This window comes from Crotalus tigris, unplaced genomic scaffold (assembly GCF_016545835.1).
Source record: "Crotalus tigris isolate CLP2741 ecotype Arizona unplaced genomic scaffold, ASM1654583v1 scf7180000017716.2861928, whole genome shotgun sequence".
Classification (NCBI taxonomy): Eukaryota; Metazoa; Chordata; class Lepidosauria; order Squamata; family Viperidae; genus Crotalus; species Crotalus tigris.
Window position 1 is genome coordinate 745006 of NW_024096587.1, and position 24361 is coordinate 769366.

A 24361-nucleotide genomic window follows, 5' to 3' on the forward strand; every position below is an offset into this window, starting at 1 on the left:
TATGTGAATGCAAGGATTATTTGTAAAGTTACTTTTTCATCACTTTTGTAATTGTAAACAATTGTTAAAAGAGGTAGTTAGTAAACAAGGATTACCTGTAGTCTGAAGTGGGACAAAATGATGAGAAAGTACCTTAAACCATAATAATAAAGGCAATATATGCAAAATAGTACCAGCCAGCTTAAAATGCCTGAGAAAAGACATTCACTTAAGCAGACCTTGAAGCTAAAGCAACCACAAAAGGTTAGAAGTATGTCTTAAACTATTTTAATGTTCTCCGGCAAAGCTCACTTGCTCAGCTTTGCTGGAAAACATGCCGCTTGCTAAGTTAGCAGAAGTGCCAGGATCAGCGCCGGGCTACAGCCGATTCACACTTCTGCTAAATTAGCAAGCGGCATGTTTTCCAGCAAAGCTTGAGCACATTTGCTGGGCAGGAGCCAAGGAGAGCTGCTACAGCTGATCTGCTTCTGGGCTGCTCTGCAGAAGCGCGGATCAGCTGTAGAGGCTCGCCCCGATCCTGGACAAGAGGGAAGGAAGGAAAGGACAAGGGGAAAGAGAGAGGGAAGGAGGGACAAAGAGGGAGGCGAAGGAAGGAAGGAAGGAAGGGACAAGGGAAGAGGGAGGGAAGGAGGGACAAAGAGGGAGGCGAAAGGAAGGAAGGAAGGAAGGAAGGAAGAGACAATAGGAGAGGGAGGGAAGGAGGAAGAGACCAAAAGGGAGGGAAGGAAAGGAAGTTCCAGCCAGCAAAGCCAAGGAGAAGAAGGTGGCGGTTTCCTCCCAAAGCGGGCTCCTTTTCTCCACCCCTTCCCTGCGTTTGTGGGGAATTTCTCGTCACCAATGCTGACGTGCTCCTTTGAGCCCGCCACAAGCTTTCTCGCCCCCTTTGCCTCTCCTCTCCCCCCCCCCCCGCTTTCGTGAGGATTGTGGCACCCTTGGGAAGCCGATCGTGCTTTGAAGCTTAGGAGAGGGGGAGGAGTCCCTTCCCTCCCTCTCTCCCTCTCAAGCCCCGGCGGGCTCGATATGAACGGGTGGAGGAGGAGTCGAGGACAGGCAGGGTGGCAAAGGAGACCAACAGCCATCGCCAGACCTCCCGGCTGACAAGCACAAGTTCGGGGGTCGCCAGCTGACGGGTGCAGGAGTTGGGTGCTGCGGCAGCCTCCCATTCGCTGACCTGCATGCACGAGAAGAAGTCAATCCGGTTGCTGCACAATGAGTCTCTGGGGAGGGCGGGGCCTTGCTTTGAGCCTGCGCTCTTCATGCGTCCCCTGCAGGGCACATTTGGTAGAGTTCGTGCAGACTGCCGCCAAGCAGTATATTTTCCACAAACAAGTGAGGTGAAGCGGAGGGGGGGAAGGATGCACCGCCATGGGGGAGAGAAGGCGGTTGACAAGCCCTGCCTAAGACCATCAGAAATGTTTTTTCCGATGGTCTTAGGTGACCCCTGTGAAAGGCTCATGCGACCCCCAAAAGAGTCGCGACACATAGGTTGAGAACCTCTGCTATAGACTTATGTGCTGCCGATCTGTCCCTCTGCCTTCATGGCTTATCAGTTTGCACAGAGAGCTTTGTAAGATATGAAAAAGATAAAGATGAGTCCCTGTGGGTTTTACTCTGCTAGCAGTAGCCGACTTTAGGGGACGGCACTCATCTCGGTTTCTAGACCACTGAGCCAATACTGTCCAAAGACGTTTCCACGGTAATCACCGCATGACATCACACAGCACAGAGCATGCAGTGAAACAAGGAGTGCTGTTACCTTCACACCGAAGTGGTACCTATTTATATACTTGCATTTACGTGCTTTTGAATTGCTAGATTGGAGGGAGCTGAGGCAAGTGACGGGTGTAGGGTTCAAACTGCCGGACTACAGACCTACTCTGGAGTCTTTTAAGCCACTGTGCCACTGCATCTCTTTTGTATGCTCTAGAAGTCCTGCAATTTGGGACTAGAAAAAAAAAAACCAAGGGAGCTATCCTTAGCAGTAAATATAAGTAATATAATTACCAGGGGCATAAGGAGGATCTTACAGACAAAATGTCTCATCCTCTTGCTATCTGGTAAAGCATTCCAACACATTTGCAATGGCCAGTTGCCCTAAAGCAACTCATAACGTACAATTCATTTGCAGCCTTGAAGATGTCTAACTTTAAAGATGTAATCCTGTCATACAGCATCACAGTCTGGTTTGGAAGTATCACTGCTTCAGACAAGAAGGCAGTGCAGAGTGGTGAGGATGGCCGAAAAGATCATTGGCAGTTCCTCCCTCCCAGGACATAACAGAAGCGTTGCTTGAGCAGGGTCCGTAAGATTATCTGGGACACTACACATCTTCTTCACGACCTGTTTTCCTTGTTACCTTCTGGGAGGAGGCTTTGTGGTATCCATAGCAGAACATCCAGATTCAGCCATGGTTTCATTCCATACAGCATTAATCTTGTGAACTCTCAAGCTTCTTCTTTCCGTTATATATTCAAGATGGACAGTATTTAATATTTATTTGCTACATATATGTAGGGATGTGGATCTATACATATGTTGTTCATAGTATGTTTAGGTGTGTGTCATGTATGTTTCACTTTGAGAGCGGGCAACTAAATTTCATTTTTGATGTGTGCCGTTGTGCCCGCAGTAAAAAAAATGACAATAAAGGTTATCTTATCTAATAAACAAAAGTTTGCATTGTATTTAAAGGCTGAACTGGCATGTTAATTCTGCTTAGCTTTTCTATAGCTTGTCTCTGATACAGAACTCCAGCCAATTTGATTAGCTTATGATTGAATGAATGGTCTTAACTTGGAAAATGAGTTTATTCAGTAGCCAACTAAAACATGTTTACAAGCTAAGATGCCCCCAGCTATGTGCACTCAATACCACACCACTTGCAGTGATTTTTATAACTGGCTTAATACATGCCTTAAAATGAATCATACCTAATGGTTTTGTGTTATTACTCATACAACAGGTTTTCCGGGGCCAAGAAACAAACAATAAAAACATGTAAGAAGCAACTGAAAGAGAAGCTTCCATATTACAATGAAACTTTAGTTTTGCAGACACCATTCAAGTACCTCATTCAGATTACTTCGGAGGTCACTGACCAAATTTCTATCTGGGGCATCTCCTTAAAAGTCCATAGCTTCAAAATATTCTGCAGTTAATTTATGCTAATTTTATGTCATTTGTACTATAGTGATCTATACCATTTGCGTAATGATGTCATCATGAAAATGAAAAATTGTTTCTATCAAATCAATTTATGTAAAGGACATCATTTATATCACTTATTGAATGACAATAACACATAAATGAAATAAATCAGTATGAGTACTGGAATTTGTCTTATAATGGACATTCCCTCCCTCACAACTGGCCTTTCAAATCAAATGATTATATAATGGTTATATTAGTACTCATAAACATGTATAACACAGCACTGACATACATCATAACACATTCAAATTAATGGGGGTTTCCAGTGCAGTATTTCTGTTCCAGTTTGATGACAACCTGATTCCTTCACTGAAACACAGAAAACAAGTAGGGAACATCATGAGTCAATCAGTGCTCATAGATACAAAGTGGGATATTCAATCTGTCCTCAGCAACTACCTTGGTTAGTGGCCGTTTGCAAATAAAATCGTAATAACTGGTAATAAAAATTCATTTTCTGACCAAATGCACATACATACATGAGCAAATTTCTCATGCCCAAGAACAATACAAGCTGGAGTGAGAGTAATATTAACGTGGTTGCATGAAACTTCATCTGAATGAGAAGGCAGCAATCAGTAATTTTCACAGCGTCTCTCTCTTTTACATACACCTATTTAGAAAGTATTTCCCTTAACGACAAAGTTGCTGGAAAAATGCTGTTGCTAAACAAGGAGAGGGTGTAAAATGCAGTATAATATAAATGATGGTGAGTGATGGTGAAAAGTAACCCACCAATGTTTGTTTACAGACAGGTGCTTTTCTCAACTAGACTTTTTATATCACATTGCTGTGGTGGCTGGGTTAGGGGGTAAAAGACAAGAGAAAACAATTCTTGCAGACAAACATCCTGAATACTGAAGACTCCTAACGCATGGAAATTGTCAGTTATCCTGCTCACCAGGTGACCAGTTTCATCTTTTGAGGGAATCATCAATCGCAGGTAACCAGATGTTATTCTACCAGGAACTGAACTCCTGGACCTTTCCATGACAATTCGTTACTTTAGGAATCATTTAGATCCTGGTACTCAGTGGTTGCAAGAAGGGATATATAACAGCTCCCTGTTCTGAGAGGTTCTATCTTGACACTTGCATGATATTTGAAGATAATCTGTCAGGGCCCACTTCAAAACCTCATCCTAAGAAAGCAGGACTCGTGGAAGCAGTTTCTTCCCAAAGGAACTTTTATTAGGAGAAGCTGATTGAAGGCACAATAAGCAGGATCTGAGGGTTTCCCACTCAGATCAATAGGTTAAAAGAGTCCCAAGCAAACACCACCCCAATAGTTCATCCAGTCAGTTTGAACTGGCCAATTCTCAGGTATTAAGTCCGTTGTAGGAAAGGAGCAGATAATACCAGTCTTTCCCAGGCTCGCAGTGAGGTTGTTGGGTCTTCGCACCTTCCCTTCTGAAACGGGAGATAAGCCACATGGCCGAAGGCACATTCGTTTCTCACCCCAAGGTAACATCAAGGGAGAAATAGTTCAAAGAGCAAATATGCAGAATAGAAGAAAGGATACATTGTAGCGATAGAAACAAAGAGACAATCTGCAACGTCTTCCCCCTCCTCTTCAGGAGTATGGCAGATCCCAGAGTAATGGAAAAATTAGAAATAGAAAAGAGTCCTCTTTAATAATGTATGTGTTCTGACACAATCATTATGATCTTTTATATTAAGCCAGTTCCAATGCTAGTCATCTTGTAGAAGTAGGAAGGACGGGAGGTTTATCATTTTAGCAGGTTGCTTTTCTCACTGTTCCTGAGAACTAGAGTTTAGACGATGTGGGAACGGGGCCCAGCCACTTCTCTCCTGCAAAAAAAATCAATACCAAACAAAAGATCAAATTCAGAAAACAAAAGAGGACTTAAAAAGAAAAAGGTTAAAACTACAAATGAGGATAAATGTAATTAGATCTCATCCGACACACTACAAACTTTCATTTTGAGCACAGAAGAGTTACCCTCATTTTACTAAAGTGTCCTAACTCTGTTCCAAGGGCCATTTAACAAACACTTCTGGCAAAACTGAAATGTGTTTTAAGCTTAAAATGTTTTGAGCTTGACCTATTTCACAAACCTCTATTAGTACAAAACGGTATTAAATTTGCTTCATTACTTCACAAAATCCAGTTTGACTCAATATTCCAGGCTACCCAAATGGATTCAAGACTTAAGTCCAAAATATGATCTCTACCTACTCTAATCTATTTTAACCCTAGGCTTAAAATACAATATAAAGATATAAATTGGTTCCAGTTCATGGCGGTACGGTCAGGCGAAGGGAGTCGTCCCTTTGCCGACCAAGTTTCCCCTGCCGGTAGACCCCTGAGAGGGTCGAAAAGACACTCTGGAGGAGCATCTACCATTGAGGAGACTTCTTGGATAGTTGCAGAGGAGCGATGGCGTCCTCTGTGCACTGAGTATTTCCTTTGGGTAAAGATCGGCCAGTAAAATGGCTGATCATTTAGCTGCGCCAACCGCAAGCCACAAGATCAGCTAAGCAAATGGACCCACCATGGAGAACTCGGTGAGACTTTCCTTTTACCTCTATTTTCTTTATGCCTGTGAAAAGTTTTTTTTTTCCGACTTCCAGTTTCGATTTGCGGCGACTCTAGTCGCACGGGGAAACTCGTCTCTTCAGCGGCTAGCTTTCCCTCTGCCAGTCGACTCTTATACGGGTTGAAAGTCACCCTGGAGGGTGTGACTTCCATCAAAGAGGCTTCGGCTCAGCTGTGGAGGAGCAGCAGCTCCTCCAGCTGTCCAGGCGATCTCTGAGGGCCGATGGAGAAGAAGATCGGCCAGTAAAATGGCCGATCACCCTGCTGCTTCAAACTGCAAGTCAAGAACATCTAAGCTTTAAGAGCCCCCGTAGTGAATGCAGGTGAGATTTTTCCTTGTTACTCTCTCTACTTGACTGTTGTGTTTCCGGCTAATGAAACATTCCAAAGAACTTCCAGGCATTTATTTTCCTAAAAGTCTTTTATTGTTACAAAATGTCGGCACAGGTGCAATGGACGGATGCTAGGATTTATGTTCTTTTTCTCTGAGCAGTTAAATTATCAGCATGTTCCCTCCCTAAATTAGCCGTCATATCTCACACTATCCAATTAGTGTGAACGTCAAATGTTTTCTTCCTCTTTCTTTCCCGGGCTTTATCCCCAATGCCCCTTCTGCTCTTTATTAACCCCATATTTACCAGACAATTCTGCATATTGTCAAAAGCAAGAATATACAATTTTGCACCATTGACATTGACTTTGTTTTCTGCCTGTAAGAGCCTCGTTGGAATTATTTCCCTGGCTAGAGAAAGCAGCTTTGATATTTTTGGGAAAGAAAGCATTTTATGAGATTAAAATTTATTTTCATATTTTTGGGGATACAGAAATCTCTCTCTTTTTTTTGTTTTGCTAAGGACTGTACTAGTATTTGGTGTTGGAAGATTATTTCTTCTTTCACACTATACTTTTAAAGATAGAAACAAAGTAGTGCTGTCTGGAAAAGATTTTTCTTTAATTTACTGAGGACATCTAGTGGCAAAAATTTAATATTGCATCTTCTGAACCAGATCTGATCTTCAAACCACTTTTGGAAAAAGATAAACTGAGCTGTAGGAATTGTGGGGGTGAATATAGAGTAACTCTTACCAAATACAGCCTCCACAAACAAAACAAATAAACAAAATAAAAAACTATTACTAACTTCTATCAAAATAAAGAATTTGCATTCACAATTAAATTATAAGCTTATATTGGAAAAGATACATGAGGCCACTACAGAAATTTGTATCATACTAAAAGAATCTACTTCAGAACTAAGATCTAGAAATTTCATTTCAAACATTCAAATGGATGACCAGACTACTCTTGACTATTCTACAAACCAAATTATATTAGAAGAGGAATCAACTGAGATAAAAGAGGAGCTTATTCTACCCTACAAGCCTTTCATCTGTAACTTTGAGGAACAGAAGAAGCAAAGACTGAGATTTAAAACTATAAAGCAACAATATTTCAAAGAGGAGAAAACAGACGTCTGATGCAGAGGATGGGACTTTTATTTCTTCAAAGGCCATTCCAAGCAATAAAAATAGACTTATTGATTGAAAGGGAAACGTGTTTATGGAAACCTGCCTGGTACAGGAAAAAACGTAGAATTAGACTTAAAAAAGAAATTTAAAACTGTGTAATGGAATAAAAGGCAATACTGGATTTATGGATTGTTTTAAGGATTAAAATTCAGAGTTAGAAGCAACTAACTATATATACATACAGGAGTGTGATTATTAGAATAGATATTTTAAACAGATTAAGAATGTATTGGATTTTACTTATGTAGCATTTGGGAAATATATGAAAATTATTATTTACTGGAATTGAAAAAATGATGACTGTTTAGATTGGGATGCTTTTAATAATTTATGGAATGTTTTAAATTACTAGGATGGATTTCTTGTATGACAACAAAGACATGATAAGGCATGATAAGTTGGAGAAAATTTGAACTTTGTTTAATGAATATGAATGAATTAAGGTTTAATATTATTTTGTTATTTTAAGGAGATGGATTGACTTTGGGATTACATATATATAGGGCTGATCAATATTTTATTGCTATTAAGATATCTATTGTGTAGTGGAAGAAGAAATAAATAAGTTTGGTGATAACATGAGGGATGTGAGAGATTAAGAATTAGAATTGATAATTTTTTGTTTTAAATTTAAACTATTTAAACAGATAAAGTTATAATACAGGTTTAATAGTGATAGAAATTTAAAATAGAAATGGAATATTTAAATGTATTATGTTAATTGAGGGGAATAGAGAGGGGATAGTGAAATTTATTGAGTTGTGTTGTTTATATATATTTTTACTTTTGAATGTTTGACCACCCAACCATCACGGTGGGTCCTGAGTACTTTTTGCTTAAGAATTTTTTTAAAACCCAATAAAATGTCTTTAAAAAAAAAAAAATTTCTTGGAATTATTCCCTTTTCTGGTGAAGCGGCTTTTTAAATGGGGGAAGAGAAGCTCAAAGGATTAAATTCATTTTTGTTTTAATAGTTGATTTTATTTTTGGATATTGGGAGCCTCAAGAAAGTTTTTTATAATATTTGGAGAATATTGGGTTTTTTTTACCTTTATGGTATCCGAAAGGATTGAATATCTGACTAATCTGGATTATTTTCCGGGGGACATTTTCTGATGAACTTATTCATTGTACTTGCTATCTTTTCTTCGCCTGAAAGGCTGTCATTTTGTACAAAGGAAAAAGACGAGGAAGCTGGGAGGAGATGGATATTGTGATTGTTTTTTAAATATAGTCTTCTTCAAAAGGATAAGGATTTTAAACATAATAAAAATGGAGGAAACCAGTGTAGATCTTACTTATAAGTATATTCTGGACAAAATTTTTGAAAAATACGGAGAAGATAATTGCTTGTTCAAAGGAGATTTCTTTGTATCGACAAGGCAAAATACAAGGATTAAGTGAAACATCAGTTTATGCTCAAGAGATTTGTGCTCAGCTTACCAAGTTGGAAGAAGTAAACTCACAGTTGGACTATCAATTGATATTGGAAAAAAGACTTGGTACTAACGACAAAGGACTTATGATAAGGAACTGGAGGATCTCACTTCAGAAGGACAAGTTGGCCTGCAGACGGCATTTGACTTTGAGATAGAAAAAAAATGGGAAGAAGAGAAAAACCCAATCAAAGAGGACGATATAAAAGAAAGGATTCTAATTGAAATTTATTCAACATTAAAAGAAAGGGGAAATGATATTCTGCTACGAGTTACCCAGATTAGCTATAACCTTCATTTTAACTTAACAAAATGCACAATGGGAGTTTCCTTTTTGGAGTGTATAGTGTGGCAGGCGGGGGCCCGATTATGGAAACCTGTTTGGAATAGAAAGAAATCCAGAATAAGATATAAATATTAAAATTGATTATAGCAATGTGGTAAAGGTTTTATAGCGACTTGGATTGATTTGGACTTTGTTAAAAGGGCTTTATATGTTTTTAATATGAGAGATGGTATAATGAGAAAAAGACTGAAATATGGGAAAAGATGGAATTAATTATTGGAGATTTGGAGAAACACTGAAAAACAATAGAATACTGGTGAGAAAGAGAAGAATTTATTTTTGGAGTTAATAATGTTTAAATAAGAAAACACTTGGGGCACCTGAATAGTAAATGAATATGTTAGTTTAAGATCAAATATTTGCAAAATTAAATGATACAGGATCTTTGGGATGGATAATGATTTTTTGTAAATTTTTATTGATTAATGAAATTTATATAGAGTGATATATTCAATGAAAACTTGCTTTAGAAATGTATATGTATAATGTATGTATAATGTATAATGCTTATAACAATATAAATAGATAATGTTAGTTTATTTTTAATTATATAACCTGGATGAAATGATATATTAGTGAATGAATTAGTTTTAGAAAGATATTGATTTGATTATAATTTTTTAAATAAATGGATATAGATTTCTATAGATTGAAAACTTTTTATTGATTAATGCAGTTGATGGTTAGACATAGTAATGAATGAATTTATCTGAAAATGTATTAATTTGACTATAATATTCTATATAGGTAGAGAATTTTAAGAAATATTGTGTATATATGTATTATGTTATTGTTTGTTTTGATCACCATGTTTCCACGTGGGTTCTTAAGCTGTGTTGGTGTAAAATGGAAAACTAATAAAAATTGTTTTTTGGGAAAAAAAAAAGAAATAGAGAAGATCCTGAGAAAGATTTACTGTGCCGCCCAAAATACTGCACTGAATTTCAGACCCCAGAACTTTTATCAAAGGTCCTGAAAACTGTTCCAGAATTAAAGAAATAGAAGAACTTTGTCCAAAGCAAAAGAAAGCTTTGAGATCTCAACAAAAGATCTGAAATATGGTTTAACTATAGTTAGCACATTGCACACACATTTTACTACTTGTTTTATCCTCTCATACCTTGGTTTTTGGCATGACAGAAAGACATCCATGTGTAAAGGTGTAAAACATACACAAATCCCATTTATACAGATTGATTTCTTCCTATTAGGTCAATTAAATTATAAAAACATCAAAACAGTCTGTTTTACCTGTAAAGGAAGTTGGGAGTTTAGCAAAGAAATTGCTCTGTATGTCAAATTTATCTGCTCTAGGTTTTTCCCATTGGAGCTTCATTCAGAATCCTTTTGCTTTCTTACTTTTGGTATCTAAGGCAATTCCCAAAAGTGAAAAACAATTTGGATCAAAGCATCAAAACTGAGTTTTTTTTCTCTTTCATGAGCTTTGGAACAAAAGTAGAATTATAAAATAATAAATTACACCCCTATTTACATAATGTTTAAATTATGGCAATTTTTGGCATCTCTTTAGTAAATTCTCGGTCAGAGATAATATTTCTCTCTTCTTTCTTTCTAGTATTCTATAAACACAACACTTATACAGGCAGTCCTTGACTTATGACCACAATGCAATCCAAAATTTCTGTTGCTAAGCAAGACAGTTGTTAAGTGAATTTTGCCCCATTTTATGACCTTTCTTGCCACAGTTGTTAAATGAATTGGCTTTTTATGACTTTGCTTATCAGAAGGTCACAAAAGGTGATCAAATGATCCTGGGACACTGGAAACATCATAAATATGAGTCAGATGCTAAGCTTCTGAATTTTGATCACATGACCAAGAAGATGCTGCAAGGGTTGTGTTGAAAAATGGTCATAAGTCATTTTTTTCAATGCCGTTGTAACTTTGAATGGTCACTAAATGAACTATTGTAAGTTGAGGACTACCTGTATATGCCTTCTAAGGTCCTCAAAAACAGAGTAGGGTAATACCGAGCTGTTGTTTTTTTTATAATAATAAAATAATTTTATAATAATAAAATAATTATAATAATAATTTTTATAAAATGAATTCTACATTTACAATTCATGAGTGCTCAGTAAACAGCGTGTTGTCTGGGTCCATTTGTTTTACTTAAATAATACACATTAAATTCCTAATCTCTACCTGTTTTTTCCAGCCATTGATAAAATACATCCCATATTTGAAAATATTCTGTGTCTTCTTTTTCTTTAATCTTCAGTGTAAGTCTATCCATTTCTGCACAGTCTAGTATTTTCTTGATTATCTCTTCTTTAGATGGTGTTTCTCCATTTTTCCAGTACTAAGCAAATACTATTCTTGCTGCTGTTAATACATGCAACATTAAATATACACTTTCTATATCATATTTTCCTGATAATATATCTAATAAATATAGTTCAGATTTAAAATCAACCAGAAGGCAATGGCAAGCAACTTCCATATTGTTAAATGATAATAGAAAAAAAATATTTTCCCCAAAACCTAGGACATTCAAGGTTTTTCTCTCTCTTTTTTATTTCTTTATGGAAGCTACAAGCAAACAAAATCCTCTTTTGTAATGTGTTGGTCCATTATGGAACCTAAAGAAAACTCAATAATTCTCAACAAAAATATTAATAACACTCACCCAAAGCATTTCCCAGTACTTCTATACGATCTGAACCAAAGAAAAGCTGGGGTTTTCCGTCAATCTGGATAATAAAAGATGGCACTCCAAATGCCTATTGGGAAAACCCAACACAAGATATAAGTAGAGAATTCTGCTTCATCTAACTAATTCATGGTAACAGATGCACACCAGAAGAGTTCAAATGTGTCAATTAGCTTCTGTATTAGGTGGTTACACATTTAATCGGCATTTCCCAAGGACAGTTTTTAAAGTTTTTTTTTTAAATTGCACATTATTGATTCCACCCGTCCACCGAAGAACTGGGAAATGGGTCCAAATCTCCTGTGCCTGCACACCAATGCTATTTTGTAGGGAAACATGTTCAAATATGATCAAAATTCACCTGCTCGCCTGGATGAGGAGAAAACAGATCAAAAACCGTAAAAGGAAAGATAGATCAACTGCCATGCTTTGCAAAATCTCCCAACTTTAGGACGTTTTTATCTTTTGTCAACTTTTTGACTATTCTGAATATCACTGTTTTTCACAGTTCTGAATACCATTTGCCAACTCTCTGTACCTCTGTAGGTGCTGGCGCATTTTAGTTTAAACTATAAAGCTTACGTGTGATTAAGAAGCACCGGTGTGATTGCTCCTAGGCAAACCCTACTTATATCCCATTGGCCCAAATATGGATTATGCTCACTGCTTTTCACTGCAGTAATGTTGTACACAAGTATAAATCAGTCCTCATAAAACAGAATTTATGCATTATTTCACGTCAATTCAAATGTCATCATCTACTGTGCATGGAACAGTTTTGTGAAATAACAAAATGGGAAGTAACAGGCAGTCACCTTGATACTTCTATTGTTATATTACTATGAGTTTAAATGGACTCCAGAAGATGGTAGAGGACAGGAAGGCCTGGAGGAACATGGGGTCCATGGGGTCACGGTGGGTTGGACACGACTTCGCAACTAACAACAACAATGAAGTTGCCCATCTGCCCTGCGATTCATGAATCTGGAAGCAATAGTTCAATGCTAGCTATGGATAATAGTTACAAAAATGCAGAAAAACAAGCCAGAAGGCTCTCAGGGGATACAAATCTTCTAAAGTGATTTCATTATCCAACAAAGTTGGTCTTCAGAGCGTAAGAATTCAGCTTCCCAAGATCCTGCATCTATTTAAAACGGACTGCCTGGAAGATTTGTTGTTGTTCAGTTGTTAAGTCGTGTCTGACTCTTTGCAACTCCGCTGCCTCCCAGAGTTTGCCCAAATTAATGTACATTGAGTCAATGCTATCTAACCATTTCATCTTCTACCATCCTCATCCTTTTGCCTTCAATCTTTCACAACATCAGGGTCTTTTCCAATGAGTCCTCTCTTCTCATTAGGTGACCAAAAGTATTTGAGCTTCAGCTTCAGATTGGAAAGTATATTTCATAAAATGTTGGCCCTTACCCCACGATTCAGAGCCTCATCTGTTGTCTCTTTCAGGCGATTCTTCACCTCAGGTGAAGTGCTCATTTTCAGAAGCTCCTGGCTTTTGCCTGAGGGCAAACCTGCTTTCTCAGCAGCCTGACCAAAAAAAAGACAAATATCCTAAAGATGTAGCCCAGGTTGACTGGATTAAAACTTCAGCTTTCCACACTGAGACACATAAACCACTGAGATACTATAATGGAAATAAGAGGTTTACAAAATTACCTAAGTACTTCTTAACCATCTAAGATACTATAATGGAAACAGGAGGTTTACAAAATTACCTAAGTACTAAGACTTCATAATTGAACTGGAAAGCAAATGGCCCTAGCAGAGAGGGGATATACTAAACTATGAGCCAACTGGAATTGTTCAACACCTTCTTTTCAGTTTCTTGGTAATTATGTAGTTTCTATCCTTAACTATTAAAATCCAATGCCAATGTTAAAAGAATTAAACACTTTTACACCATTCAAACAATTAATAACTGAGGGAGACAACGAAGCTACTCAAGGTGGCTCATGCATGGATAGTCTTCACTGACAGCAATACTGCTCCCACAGGAAATTCTAGAGTACAAGAGTTCCATACTAAGGAGAACAGAATGGGAAGGGAAGGCATGTAAACACTCTTCAATTTAAACTTCTTTCAAAATTATCCAGCCAGCAGCACAGACCACCTGCAGGAAAAGAACAAGAGAAGAGGAGCTGGAACTTACTGCTAATATACTTTCTGGCTGAACTATGTCTTCATCCTGGAAAAACAAAGAATATGGCAACTGGTTATTAAACCTTATGGATAAGATGGGTCATGGAAACAGTGAGGTACAAAAATAAAACTGAACAAAAATCATGGTGGACAACAATTGCCTTTGTTGGCCTAATTTCTCTGTCTAATGAAATAAGATTAAAACAGGTCCAAATTCCCTAATTTAACCAACCCAAAACAGAAGGGAGAGAATGAAGAGAAAAATTAGATATAGCTGAAATTTCAGGCTGCTCTATTCATTTAAATGGGTCTTAAAGAATAAATTTCTGGAGGTCCCTAGAAATGCCAAGAGAGATGCCTATCTGTGCAAGATCTCAATATTTACCCTGGACCAAAGGCGCATCCAGAGTTCTCTAGAAACAGACTCCAGAAACTGAGGTTCTGCTATATCCACAGCAGTGATGAAACGCATGGCAGGCAGACTTCCTGTAGAAAGCAGAGACAGACACAAAAGTGCACTAGAGAAGCTGTATAAATGCTGATGGGAGAGGGGACAAACCCACCCTTACTTTTAAAAGGACATTTTTGACTTTTCACTTCCTGGTGTCTTCCACATGGGCAGAAACCATCATTTCCCAAATGCCTAACTGGCACCAGTGTGGAGAAAACAATCTCTTTCGTTACCTTTCACTACCACAGAGTTTACGAAATCCTTTGGTAAATTTATTGGCACTTGGCAATACTTTCCCATTCGAATGATATCCTTTAGTATATAGTCTCCTTTCTTGGGAAGCATTGCTGGAGGCTGGCTCCCTGTTGCAAAAGACAGCAATTCACAAAATGTAATTTCAATAGTAAATCTCTACTTTTGTTATTTGTGTTTATTCCCATCCAACAAAGTATGGGAAGCTAATAGTCTAGGTTTGTGAAGGAAATAAAAGTTAAGGAAATAAAAGTTATTCTTTTAATAATTGTAGAAATAATTGTAGAAATGTAATGCCATTATATGAAACTGTCTCTTTAGTACAAATGTAACACTGTAACACAAATGTAACAATGCAATGCCAATATATGACCAAATGTTTACTATTTCCTGCCTAAAAATCCTCCGGACACAGGAACTTACACTTTGAGTAGAAATCCTACTATCAAAGAGGGGGATTTTAACCCAAGGTGAGAATTACAAATAAACAAGATAATAGCAGATGGACGGAAGAGGTCAGGTTAACAAAGTACAACTTCGGAGTACATCTATAAAGATGAAAGAGCTGCTTAGATGTGACATGCATTGTAGGGCTATAAAATGCAAAACTTGAAACCAGGCCAGCGTGCTCCTGGAATTCTCTCTTCTATTCTTTTTCTTTTCTCTCTTATTCTGTTTATGTTATTTTCCAATAAACCTTCGTTTTGTTAATCAGATTTGTCTTCGTATTGTGAGTATCAAAATTTGGGGTTTTTACATCTCACGATGGGATAGGATTATAGAAACCTGAATACACTGCAGATTTAATTTTAGCAGAGAGAAGGAATTATATGTTTTTTTTTAACTTTTAAGAAATTCAACCAAAATTAGTTGTTACAGAATAGCCAAGCCCATCGTTAACTATGAACAAATCATACTAGACAGCGGCAATTCCCAACCGGATTGAGCATCAGCTGTGATCTTGCTCTCAACTCAGCAAAGCGTTTAAAAAGAAAAATAATACATCTGCACTCATTTCTAATTATTAATTTCTAATTTCTAAATGATCAATTTAAGGATCTCATAGATACCAGAGACTTTCAAAAATGACAACTTTAATTTGACACCTGCTGAGTTCTACTTTTTTTTTGATATAAGGATTTTTAGAGATTTTAAGAGTTTAAAAACAATATATTGACAAAAAGGAAAAAAACATTAAGAAAGTTATAAACAGGGAAGGAAGGAAGGAAGGAAGGAAGGAAGGAAGGAAGGAAGGAAGGAAGGAAGGAAGGAAGGAAGGAAGGAAGGAAGGAAGGAAGGAAGGAAGGAATGAATTTGGAACACTTACAGTTTGGGAAAAAAACATATATAATTAAATAATACATTAGTGAGAACAGAATTAAATCCTTATTAGGAACTGAGATTCTTTGAATGTTGCAAATAAACACTAGAGGGGACTAAAGGACCAGGCATAAAGAAAAAAAAAAGGGAAAGTGCATTTATCAATGTTTAAACTAAGGTTTAAAATGGCCAATTCAGTATACGTTTTGAGTCACTTGAAGAGTTCTTCAAAAATAGACCACGATATTAATATTTTAGAAAGCATGAGGGTTCCAAAGATGTTAAGGAAAATTTTAAAAAACAACTTATACCCAACACATACACAGAATACAGAATAACAGAGATGGAAGGGTTTTTGGAGGTCTTCTACTTCAACCTCTGCACAAGCAGGAGATCCTGGAGCAGCGGTTCTCAACGTTTGTGTGACGGCGACCCCCGTCACACAAACGTTATGCGCATGCGCGGCGCGGCGGCACCCCCATGTGCAGCGTGCATGCATGGCGGGGACCCCATGTGTGGTGCACATGCGCGGTGGCGCCCCCATGCGCGGTGCGCATGCGCGGCTCGCATGCGCGGCGCCGCCCCCGGAGGGGAGAAAATGGTGGATCGCCGCCTTTGGCGACCCCCGAAAAATGGTCGATCGACCCCAAATGGGGTCACGACCCATAGGTTGAGAACCGCTGTCCTGGAGCATTTCAGACAAATGGCTGTCCAGTCTCTTCTTGAAAGCCTCCAGTGATGGGGCACACGCAATGTCTGAAGGCAAACTGTTCCACTGATTGGTTGTTCTCAATGTTAGGAAATTTATCCTTAATTCTAGGTTGCTTTTCTTCATTAGTTTCCATCTACCATCCACTGGTTCTTGTCCTGCCTTCAGGTGTTTTGGAGAAGGGGTTGACCCATTCTTCTTTGTGGCAGTCCCTCAAATATTGGAACATTACTATCATGTCAGTCTGTTAGAATATATTTATTATATTATATTATATTAATTATATTATATTATACTATATTATATTATATTTATTATGTATGTTTTCGTAGATTTTCGCGGGTATAGGTATGCAGTCTTGGTGTATTCGGATCTTTTCCCGTGTAAGATTGAGAATATCTTGGTGACGTTTCGACGAGGTCCCACTCGTCATCTTCAGGCTGGGGTATATCCCTAATAACTACAAAAAGACGAATCCCAAGCATATCTGTACAATGGTAAAAGTCCTCTGGGAAAATACAAACCAGCTGTTTATTGTTAAAAAATATAAAACAATAAAAGCAACTATCGCTGGCACAGAGTGAGAGTCGGGGGGTGGGGAGATTGCTTTATAAACCTTGTTGGCTCAATTTCTTGCCACTGACCTGGTGATAGGGCCTTCTGTCCTAATTGATCGTAGCTGCCTTAACTGTCACACCTCCCCTTGTTTGCATTCCAACTCTACAGCCTTATCCTCTCCCGTTGCCTCTTTCTCCTCCCTCTTTATCCTTACCGATCTTATCTTTCTTATTCCTGTTTCTATTGATGTATCCTCCAATTGCTCCCCCCTCCCCCCGTTCGTCCACCTGCTGTTCTTGCCCTCTGCCTACTCCTATCAGCCCTATTCCCTCCGATTCTCCTTTGTGCCTAAGTGTGCATATTCCCAGTAACATTTTGTCCCACTGTCTTGTATGCATTCGGCGAGCAGGGATATATAAAGCAATCTCCCCCCCCCCCCCGACTCTCACTCTGATGATGCTGGTAGTTGTCCAGCGAAAGCTTAGGTTGTTTTTAACACTGTAAATAGTTGCTTTTATTGTTTTATATTTTTTAACAATAAACAGCTGGTTGATATTTCCCCAGAGTTTGAGGATTTTTACCATTGTACACACACACACACACACACACACACACACACATACAGACCACCCTCAAGACAGACACACACACCAACAAACTCCGAAGACTTACAAGAACGCCAGAAACAAACCCCTCCTCCCTCACAGCCAGACATGAAACAAACAGTGCATAACATCTCAGATAGGATCCTCACCAAAGCCGAAACCAATGTCCTTTCCAAAGGATTCAACTTTGCAGTCACTCCCAAACACATTCCCACTGAAACCATTATATGCGGAGTTGAAACCAGCCTGACCAAAATCAACCCCGATGACGCTAACAGAATCAGACTCGAAATCACCATCATCCTCTGCACCAGCAAGCCACCCAAAAGCAACTTAACCAAAGAGGAACAGACAGCACTACTTAACCTGAAAGAAGACACCAGCATAATAATCCTACCAGCAGACAAGGGCAACGCCACAGTGGTTATGAACACATCTGACTATCAAACCAAATTAACCAACCTACTCCAAGACTCCACATACAAATCCCTAAACACAGATCCCACCACCTACCTGGAAAAAACCACCAGATCCAAAATAAAAGCCTCCCCCATTAGCGAAGAGATCCAACAAAGAATCATTCCCAGAGAGAAATCATCCAGATGCCCTAAGCTCTATGGTCTCCCCAAGATACACAAAGAAGGAACCCCACTTAGACCCATAGTCAGCTCCATAGGCTCACCTCTACAAAACCTAGCCAAATTTCTCGCCAAACAACTACAGCCCTATGCAGAATCCATCACCTCACATGTAAAAAACTCATTCCATTTCATAGAGATCATAAAGAAACAAAACTTACAGCCCAGCGACCTACTCGTGAGCTTCGATGTCATATCCCTCTTCACCCAAGTGCCAATCAAAGAAGCCTTTACAGCTATCCAAAACAAATATAACCCTCCCAAACACATCCTAGATCTGACCAACCACTGCCTATCCAACACATACTTCATCTATAATGGACAAAAATACAAACAAATAGAAGGAGCACCCATGGGATCACCCCTCTCACCTGTCATTGCAAACCTCTACATGAAACACTTTGAAACCCAAGCTCTAGAAAAATCTGATCACAAATACAAACTCTGGCTCAGATACACAGATGACACCTTCGTAATCTGGCCACATGGGAAAGAAAAACTGTACAACTTCCTCATACACCTCAACAGCCTACACCCCAAAATACAGTTCACCATGGAAACAGAAGCTAATAACCAACTTCCCTTCCTGGATGTCTTAGTCTACAAGAAATCCAATGGCTTCCTAGGACACACCATCTACCAGAAGAAAACACACACAAACCGCTATCTGCACGCTCTCTCACACCACCACCCAGCACAGATCAATTCCATAGCCAAGACACTCATCTCCAGAACAAAACGCTTAGCTGATGAACAACATCTAAAAACCGAACTACACACTCTCACTAATGTACTAACATCCAACGGATTCCAAAGAAATAAGATTACCAAACTAATCCAAAAAGAAACCCCCACTAAAATCCAAGACAGAGAACAAGAAAACACCCTCCTCCCATACATAAAAGGCACCACAGGCAAAATCAGCAAGATCCTCAACAAACACAACATCAAGACAGCATTCTGCACAAACAGAAAAATATCCACCATCCTAAGAAACTCCAAAGACAAAATCAAGGCGTATATGAAATCCCATGCACCACTTGTCCTACCACATACATCAGACAAACCAACAGAATAAGTGCACGCATTGAAGAACATAAGAACTCAGTCAAAAAATAGGAACCAACTTCTTCCCTGGTCCAACACCTTAAAGTCACAGGACATGAAATTGACTTTAAAAAGACCAGAACTATCGCCAAAACTGAACACTTTAATAACAGAATAATCAGAGAAGCCATCGAGATAGAAAAACGCCCACACAGCATGAATAAACGAGATCATACCTCCTGCCTACCAGCCATTTGGAAACCCACCCTTCTTGACAAACGAATCCCTAACACAAAGAATGACACCAGACCCACACTCACGAAAATCACACATGATGTCACCACCACGCAAAAAGCAAACCCAAACCCACACCGATGATGAGGCACGACCACAAACCAGAAGCCAGACCAGAGCTGCATCATTAGCCACTTTAAACCCCTCCAATCCATACATGAAACAAACTGACACCCACCATGAAGATGAGGCACAACCACGAACGCAAAGCCAAACAAGAGCAGTGCAGCTCACCATCTCAAATCCCCCTGCAGCTCACCATCTCAAATCCCCCTGCAACTCAGACTAACCCGAGCACAACAAAGCCCCCACCCAAACAGAACACTCCCCATCCAATCAGAGCACAGCCAACCCCCCTTCCAATCAGAGCACAGCCAAGTCCCTAACCAATCAGAATACACATCCACCCAATCAGAACACAGCCAAGCTCCCATCCAATCAGTTCATACCCCCACTAGCAGTTAAAAGGAAGAAACAGCTATGATCACACATTGCTCCTAGAAGCAAGAAGCTGAAAACACCAGCCTGAAGATGACGAATGGGACTTCGTCAAAACGTCGCCAAGACACTTCCAATTTTACGCGGGAGAAAACCCGAACAACCAAAGATATATATATAAAGATATATAATATTATATAACAGAAAAAACTACTAAAATGTTGATCTCCAATACTAAAAAATTTATTAAGAACTACGAATATACTCGGGACTCGCATTTTAAAAATAATTTTATATTATAGTTTTTTAACAATAAACAGCTAGTTTATATCCTTCTCAGAGTTCGAGGATTTTCTTTCATTGTACAGATATGCCTGGGATTCGTATTTTTATAGTTATTAGGAACATATATAGAGAGTTTTGTAACTAGTTGCTACAGGAGTGTGTCTAATCTTCATCTAAGCTTAGTTGAACAATTAAGGGCTTACCAATTGCCTTCAATATCCCCATAAAGAAAACTGGCCGGAAATGCAGATCTAGATTCCAGAGGGAACGGTACCTGCAAATAATCTACAGAGATGAAAGGGGTTATTATTATAGTGGTCCTCGACTTATGATCACAATTGAGCCCCAAATTCCCATTGCTAAGTGAGAGATTTAAGTGAGTTTTGCCACATTCTATGACCTTTCTTGCCACGGTCGTTAAATAAATCAGTGCAGTTGTCACATTAGCAATACGGTTATTAAGTGAATCTGGCTTTCCCATTGATTTTTGCTTGTCAGAAGGTCACAAAAAATGATCCCATGACAGTAGGACACTGCACCCGTCATAAATATGAGCCAATTGCCAGGTGTCTGAATTTTGATCAGGTAACCATGGGGATGCAACAATGGTCATAGGTGAGACAAACTGTCATAAGTCACTATTTTTAGTGCCGTTGTCATTTCGAACAATCACTAAACAAATGTTGTAAAATAGAGGACTCCCTGTATTAACAACTAGAAAATGTCAAGCTACATCTGTAAGATTAGAGATTAAAAGAATTGGTGTGCTCCTGCCATAGGAAAAGGGAGCCATCACAAATATATTTTATATATATTCCATTTTTCACTCAGGAGCATAGAGAGGCATACATAGCATTCTTTCCTCCTATTTCCCCCCGGAATAGTTCTGTGAGGTAGGTTGATCTGAGAGGAAAGGACTAGCCCAAAGTCACCCCTAGAATTTCCATAGCTTGGGTGGACTAGACGCTGGGCTTCCCTGCCCCAGTCCAATGCTTTTAACCACTATACCACAATGGCTCCACATGCAGTTATTTAAAGGCAATACTCAAGAGGCAAACACGTTTATCATTTGGCATGCACCTTCATAGCCTACACTATCGTAGAAGGTCATAATATGTTCGTTGAAAATCAGGTGTACGTTTATTAGGATATAAATCCAGTAAAAGTAAAGTATCACAGGAACTAAATACAAACTGTGGCTATTTTTTTAAAATCCTATCTTTATTATTTTACTAGCTGGGGTGGTGGTGTCTGTCATAACTTTGAATGGTCATTAAGTAACCGATCTTAAGTCAAGGACTGTCTTTAACTGTAATTTGAAATGGGAATAAAGTACTTTGAAGCTTTAAAATACTATGCAGCATAGCCCACTGACATCAAACCACCCAAAATATTAAACATTCTTGGCAGGAAAAAAAACAGAATTAAAGAACCTATATTAGCAAGATAAAGAAACAATAACACCACAGTAAACATGGCTTTCTTTTCCTAATAAACAAAATTACCCATTTGGTTTAGTTGCAAACCAGCTCTTCTACAGCAGGAATTACAATTGCACTGAAAAATGTAAGCAGTTGTTAAACTGATTTTAATATATTCCCCAGGTGAAATGGATAAAGTTTGGAAATAATATATTAGGTTTATGGATACCCTGGTAGTGGAAGCCATATTGTGTAATCATATACAGGATTGGAATACTGTACACCGCACAGTATTCTTGACTTCTATGACCTATGAAATAGATCAATCTGCTTTTTAATATTCATATTGACATCATATCTCAGCAAATTTCACATTAAGGTGCTGCACTTCAAGTATCCCCATATAGGGACTGCAGAAATAGGGATCACCCCACTAGATGGCAGCAAAAAGATGCAGAAACACCTAAACATTTAGACTTGGATTAGGGCAGACCAAATATACTAGCCTAGTGTATATAATGAATCCATATGTGTGATATGTGCAAGTGAACTGGATGATCCACTTCCTACTCGACAAGAGTATTTTGAAATATTCATATATATATATCAGGATTTACTTTCATCCAACATACCCCATATTCACAAATAGTTCCAAAGTCCAGTAATTCAAACTAGAGTCAGATTTATGTGATTTATTGGTACACAGCTTAGTTGCATTCCAGTCCCAACAGACCTGACAAATGTTGCAATGTTGGCAGCAGCCACAGAAAAGTGGGTCAAAGTTGAAACCAAGAAAGTCCTAGAAGCTTTCTGATAATTGCTGACAACTCTTCTGAAAAAAACGTTTCCCTCTACTCCTTTCCCTTTTTTCCTAGCCTGGAGTATTTCCAGATGAGAATTTTACAGCATACTGAACATTATCCAGAAGTTGCAAACTTTTGTCAAGGGCAACAGAGCTTGGGGGAAGTCTCTTGGAGGACAGCCCAGCTGACAGGAGGAGGGAGGAGGCGCACTCCGTATTGATACAAATGCAAGGAGGCCCCGTTTGCAAAATGCCACCACCCAGCGTCTATGGAGATTCTCAATCATCCAGGTCACGATTGTCCCAAAGGTGCTTTTTCAAAAAGGCAACTGGACTTCAAGAAAGACTTCAAGAAAGTCCAGTTGGTTTTTTGGGAGGGTGAAAAACACCTTTGGGCCATTATCCTATGGTGCTGCCGTGCATCTCCACATTAGCAAACAGCATGACACTGGATAAACAAGGAAGTTCCTACATGTCATCTGAAGCTGCAATACAGGAATCAAAGCGGGATTTTTTGTAGTGCAGATTTACTCTTCTAAGTCTATACTGCGCTTAGTTATAAGCGCATATTTTTAAAAAAACCCTGCAAAATGTTACTGCTCGCCTACTCCAAATCGCAGCTAACACGGCAAGAAATCGGACTGAAGCCCTAGGGCTTTCGAGCAACATGTATACTGCTTGATTTGAAAGACCCAAGGCAAGAGGGAATGGCTTGCTTTAATACAGCTTTTTGCAGCGCGCTTACCTCAAAGCCAATCCCAGAGTAGGGGGACAGGACATCATAGAAACACTCCACCTTCTTCTTGCTGACCCCGGAGCTCTGGGGCGCAGAAGCCATGCTCCGTCGGAAAGCCAAGCGAAGGAGAGAGAGCCCGGGAGTCAACATGTCTCCAATGCGAAGGGAAGCACACAACGCCAAAGACGCGCTTTACGTCTGTCTCGTGCAGCTTTCAGAGCCCAACCCCCTCCAGAGTTCACTCCGGCGATGCCTTTCGGGACGCGGAAGAAGGCGGGGAAACGACACGTGAGAGGCGGCAGCAGCAGCAGCAGCAGCAGCAGCAAGAACTGTAACAACGACAACTGGCTTTGTTCAGAGGAAGTCGTCAGTCCCTTCACATTCACGGGAGCCTGAGTGCAACAAGGGAAAAGTACCTGCACACACACGCGCCACCGTCGGATGTCCGCGCTGTTCCAATCTATTAGATTTGAGAAATACGGGGATGCGTAATGTATCTTCTGGATTGTACTAGATTGAGGATAGTTTATTTCCTGGTCATCAGGTATCCAGGATTGTTAGTATTCCACAATCGCAATGAAATGTCATTAAGAGATGCGTTCTATTTGTTTCCTGTTGTTTCACTTTAACAATAGATAATGAACAACTCGTCTTTTATGAGCAATTTCTAAAAACACCATATAACACCAAGATCCCTTATGTATTTTCTGTAATGTTTGCACCTGTTTCCAGGCACGGAATGGCAGTAGTTGTTGCAAGCTCTCTTGCAGCTAGCATATCTGAAAATACAGCAAAGTAAAATAATCTCTGAAAGTTTATGAGGAAGGCCATGTTTTGTTGATTTTGTTAGGTTAGATTATTTTAATTTGGATTGTATGTTTGATTTAACATTTTTAT

At 39.0% G+C, this 24361-nt stretch overlaps 1 protein-coding gene across 1 annotated transcript; it reads right to left on the reverse strand.

Annotated features, from left to right (window-relative positions):
- Nucleotides 1-4377: 4377 nt before the first annotated feature.
- Nucleotides 4378-23711, reverse strand: LOC120306076 (glutathione S-transferase kappa 1-like). Its single transcript, XM_039338698.1, has 8 exons — nucleotides 23474-23711; nucleotides 20709-20790; nucleotides 14593-14721; nucleotides 14294-14394; nucleotides 13919-13954; nucleotides 13180-13296; nucleotides 11731-11824; nucleotides 4378-5021 (listed from the first exon to the last, which is right to left on the reverse strand). Exons 1-8 carry the CDS (start codon nucleotides 23612-23614, stop codon nucleotides 4978-4980), a joined length of 744 nt encoding a protein of 247 aa, XP_039194632.1. The 5' UTR covers nucleotides 23615-23711; the 3' UTR covers nucleotides 4378-4977.
- Nucleotides 23712-24361: the final 650 nt, after the last annotated feature.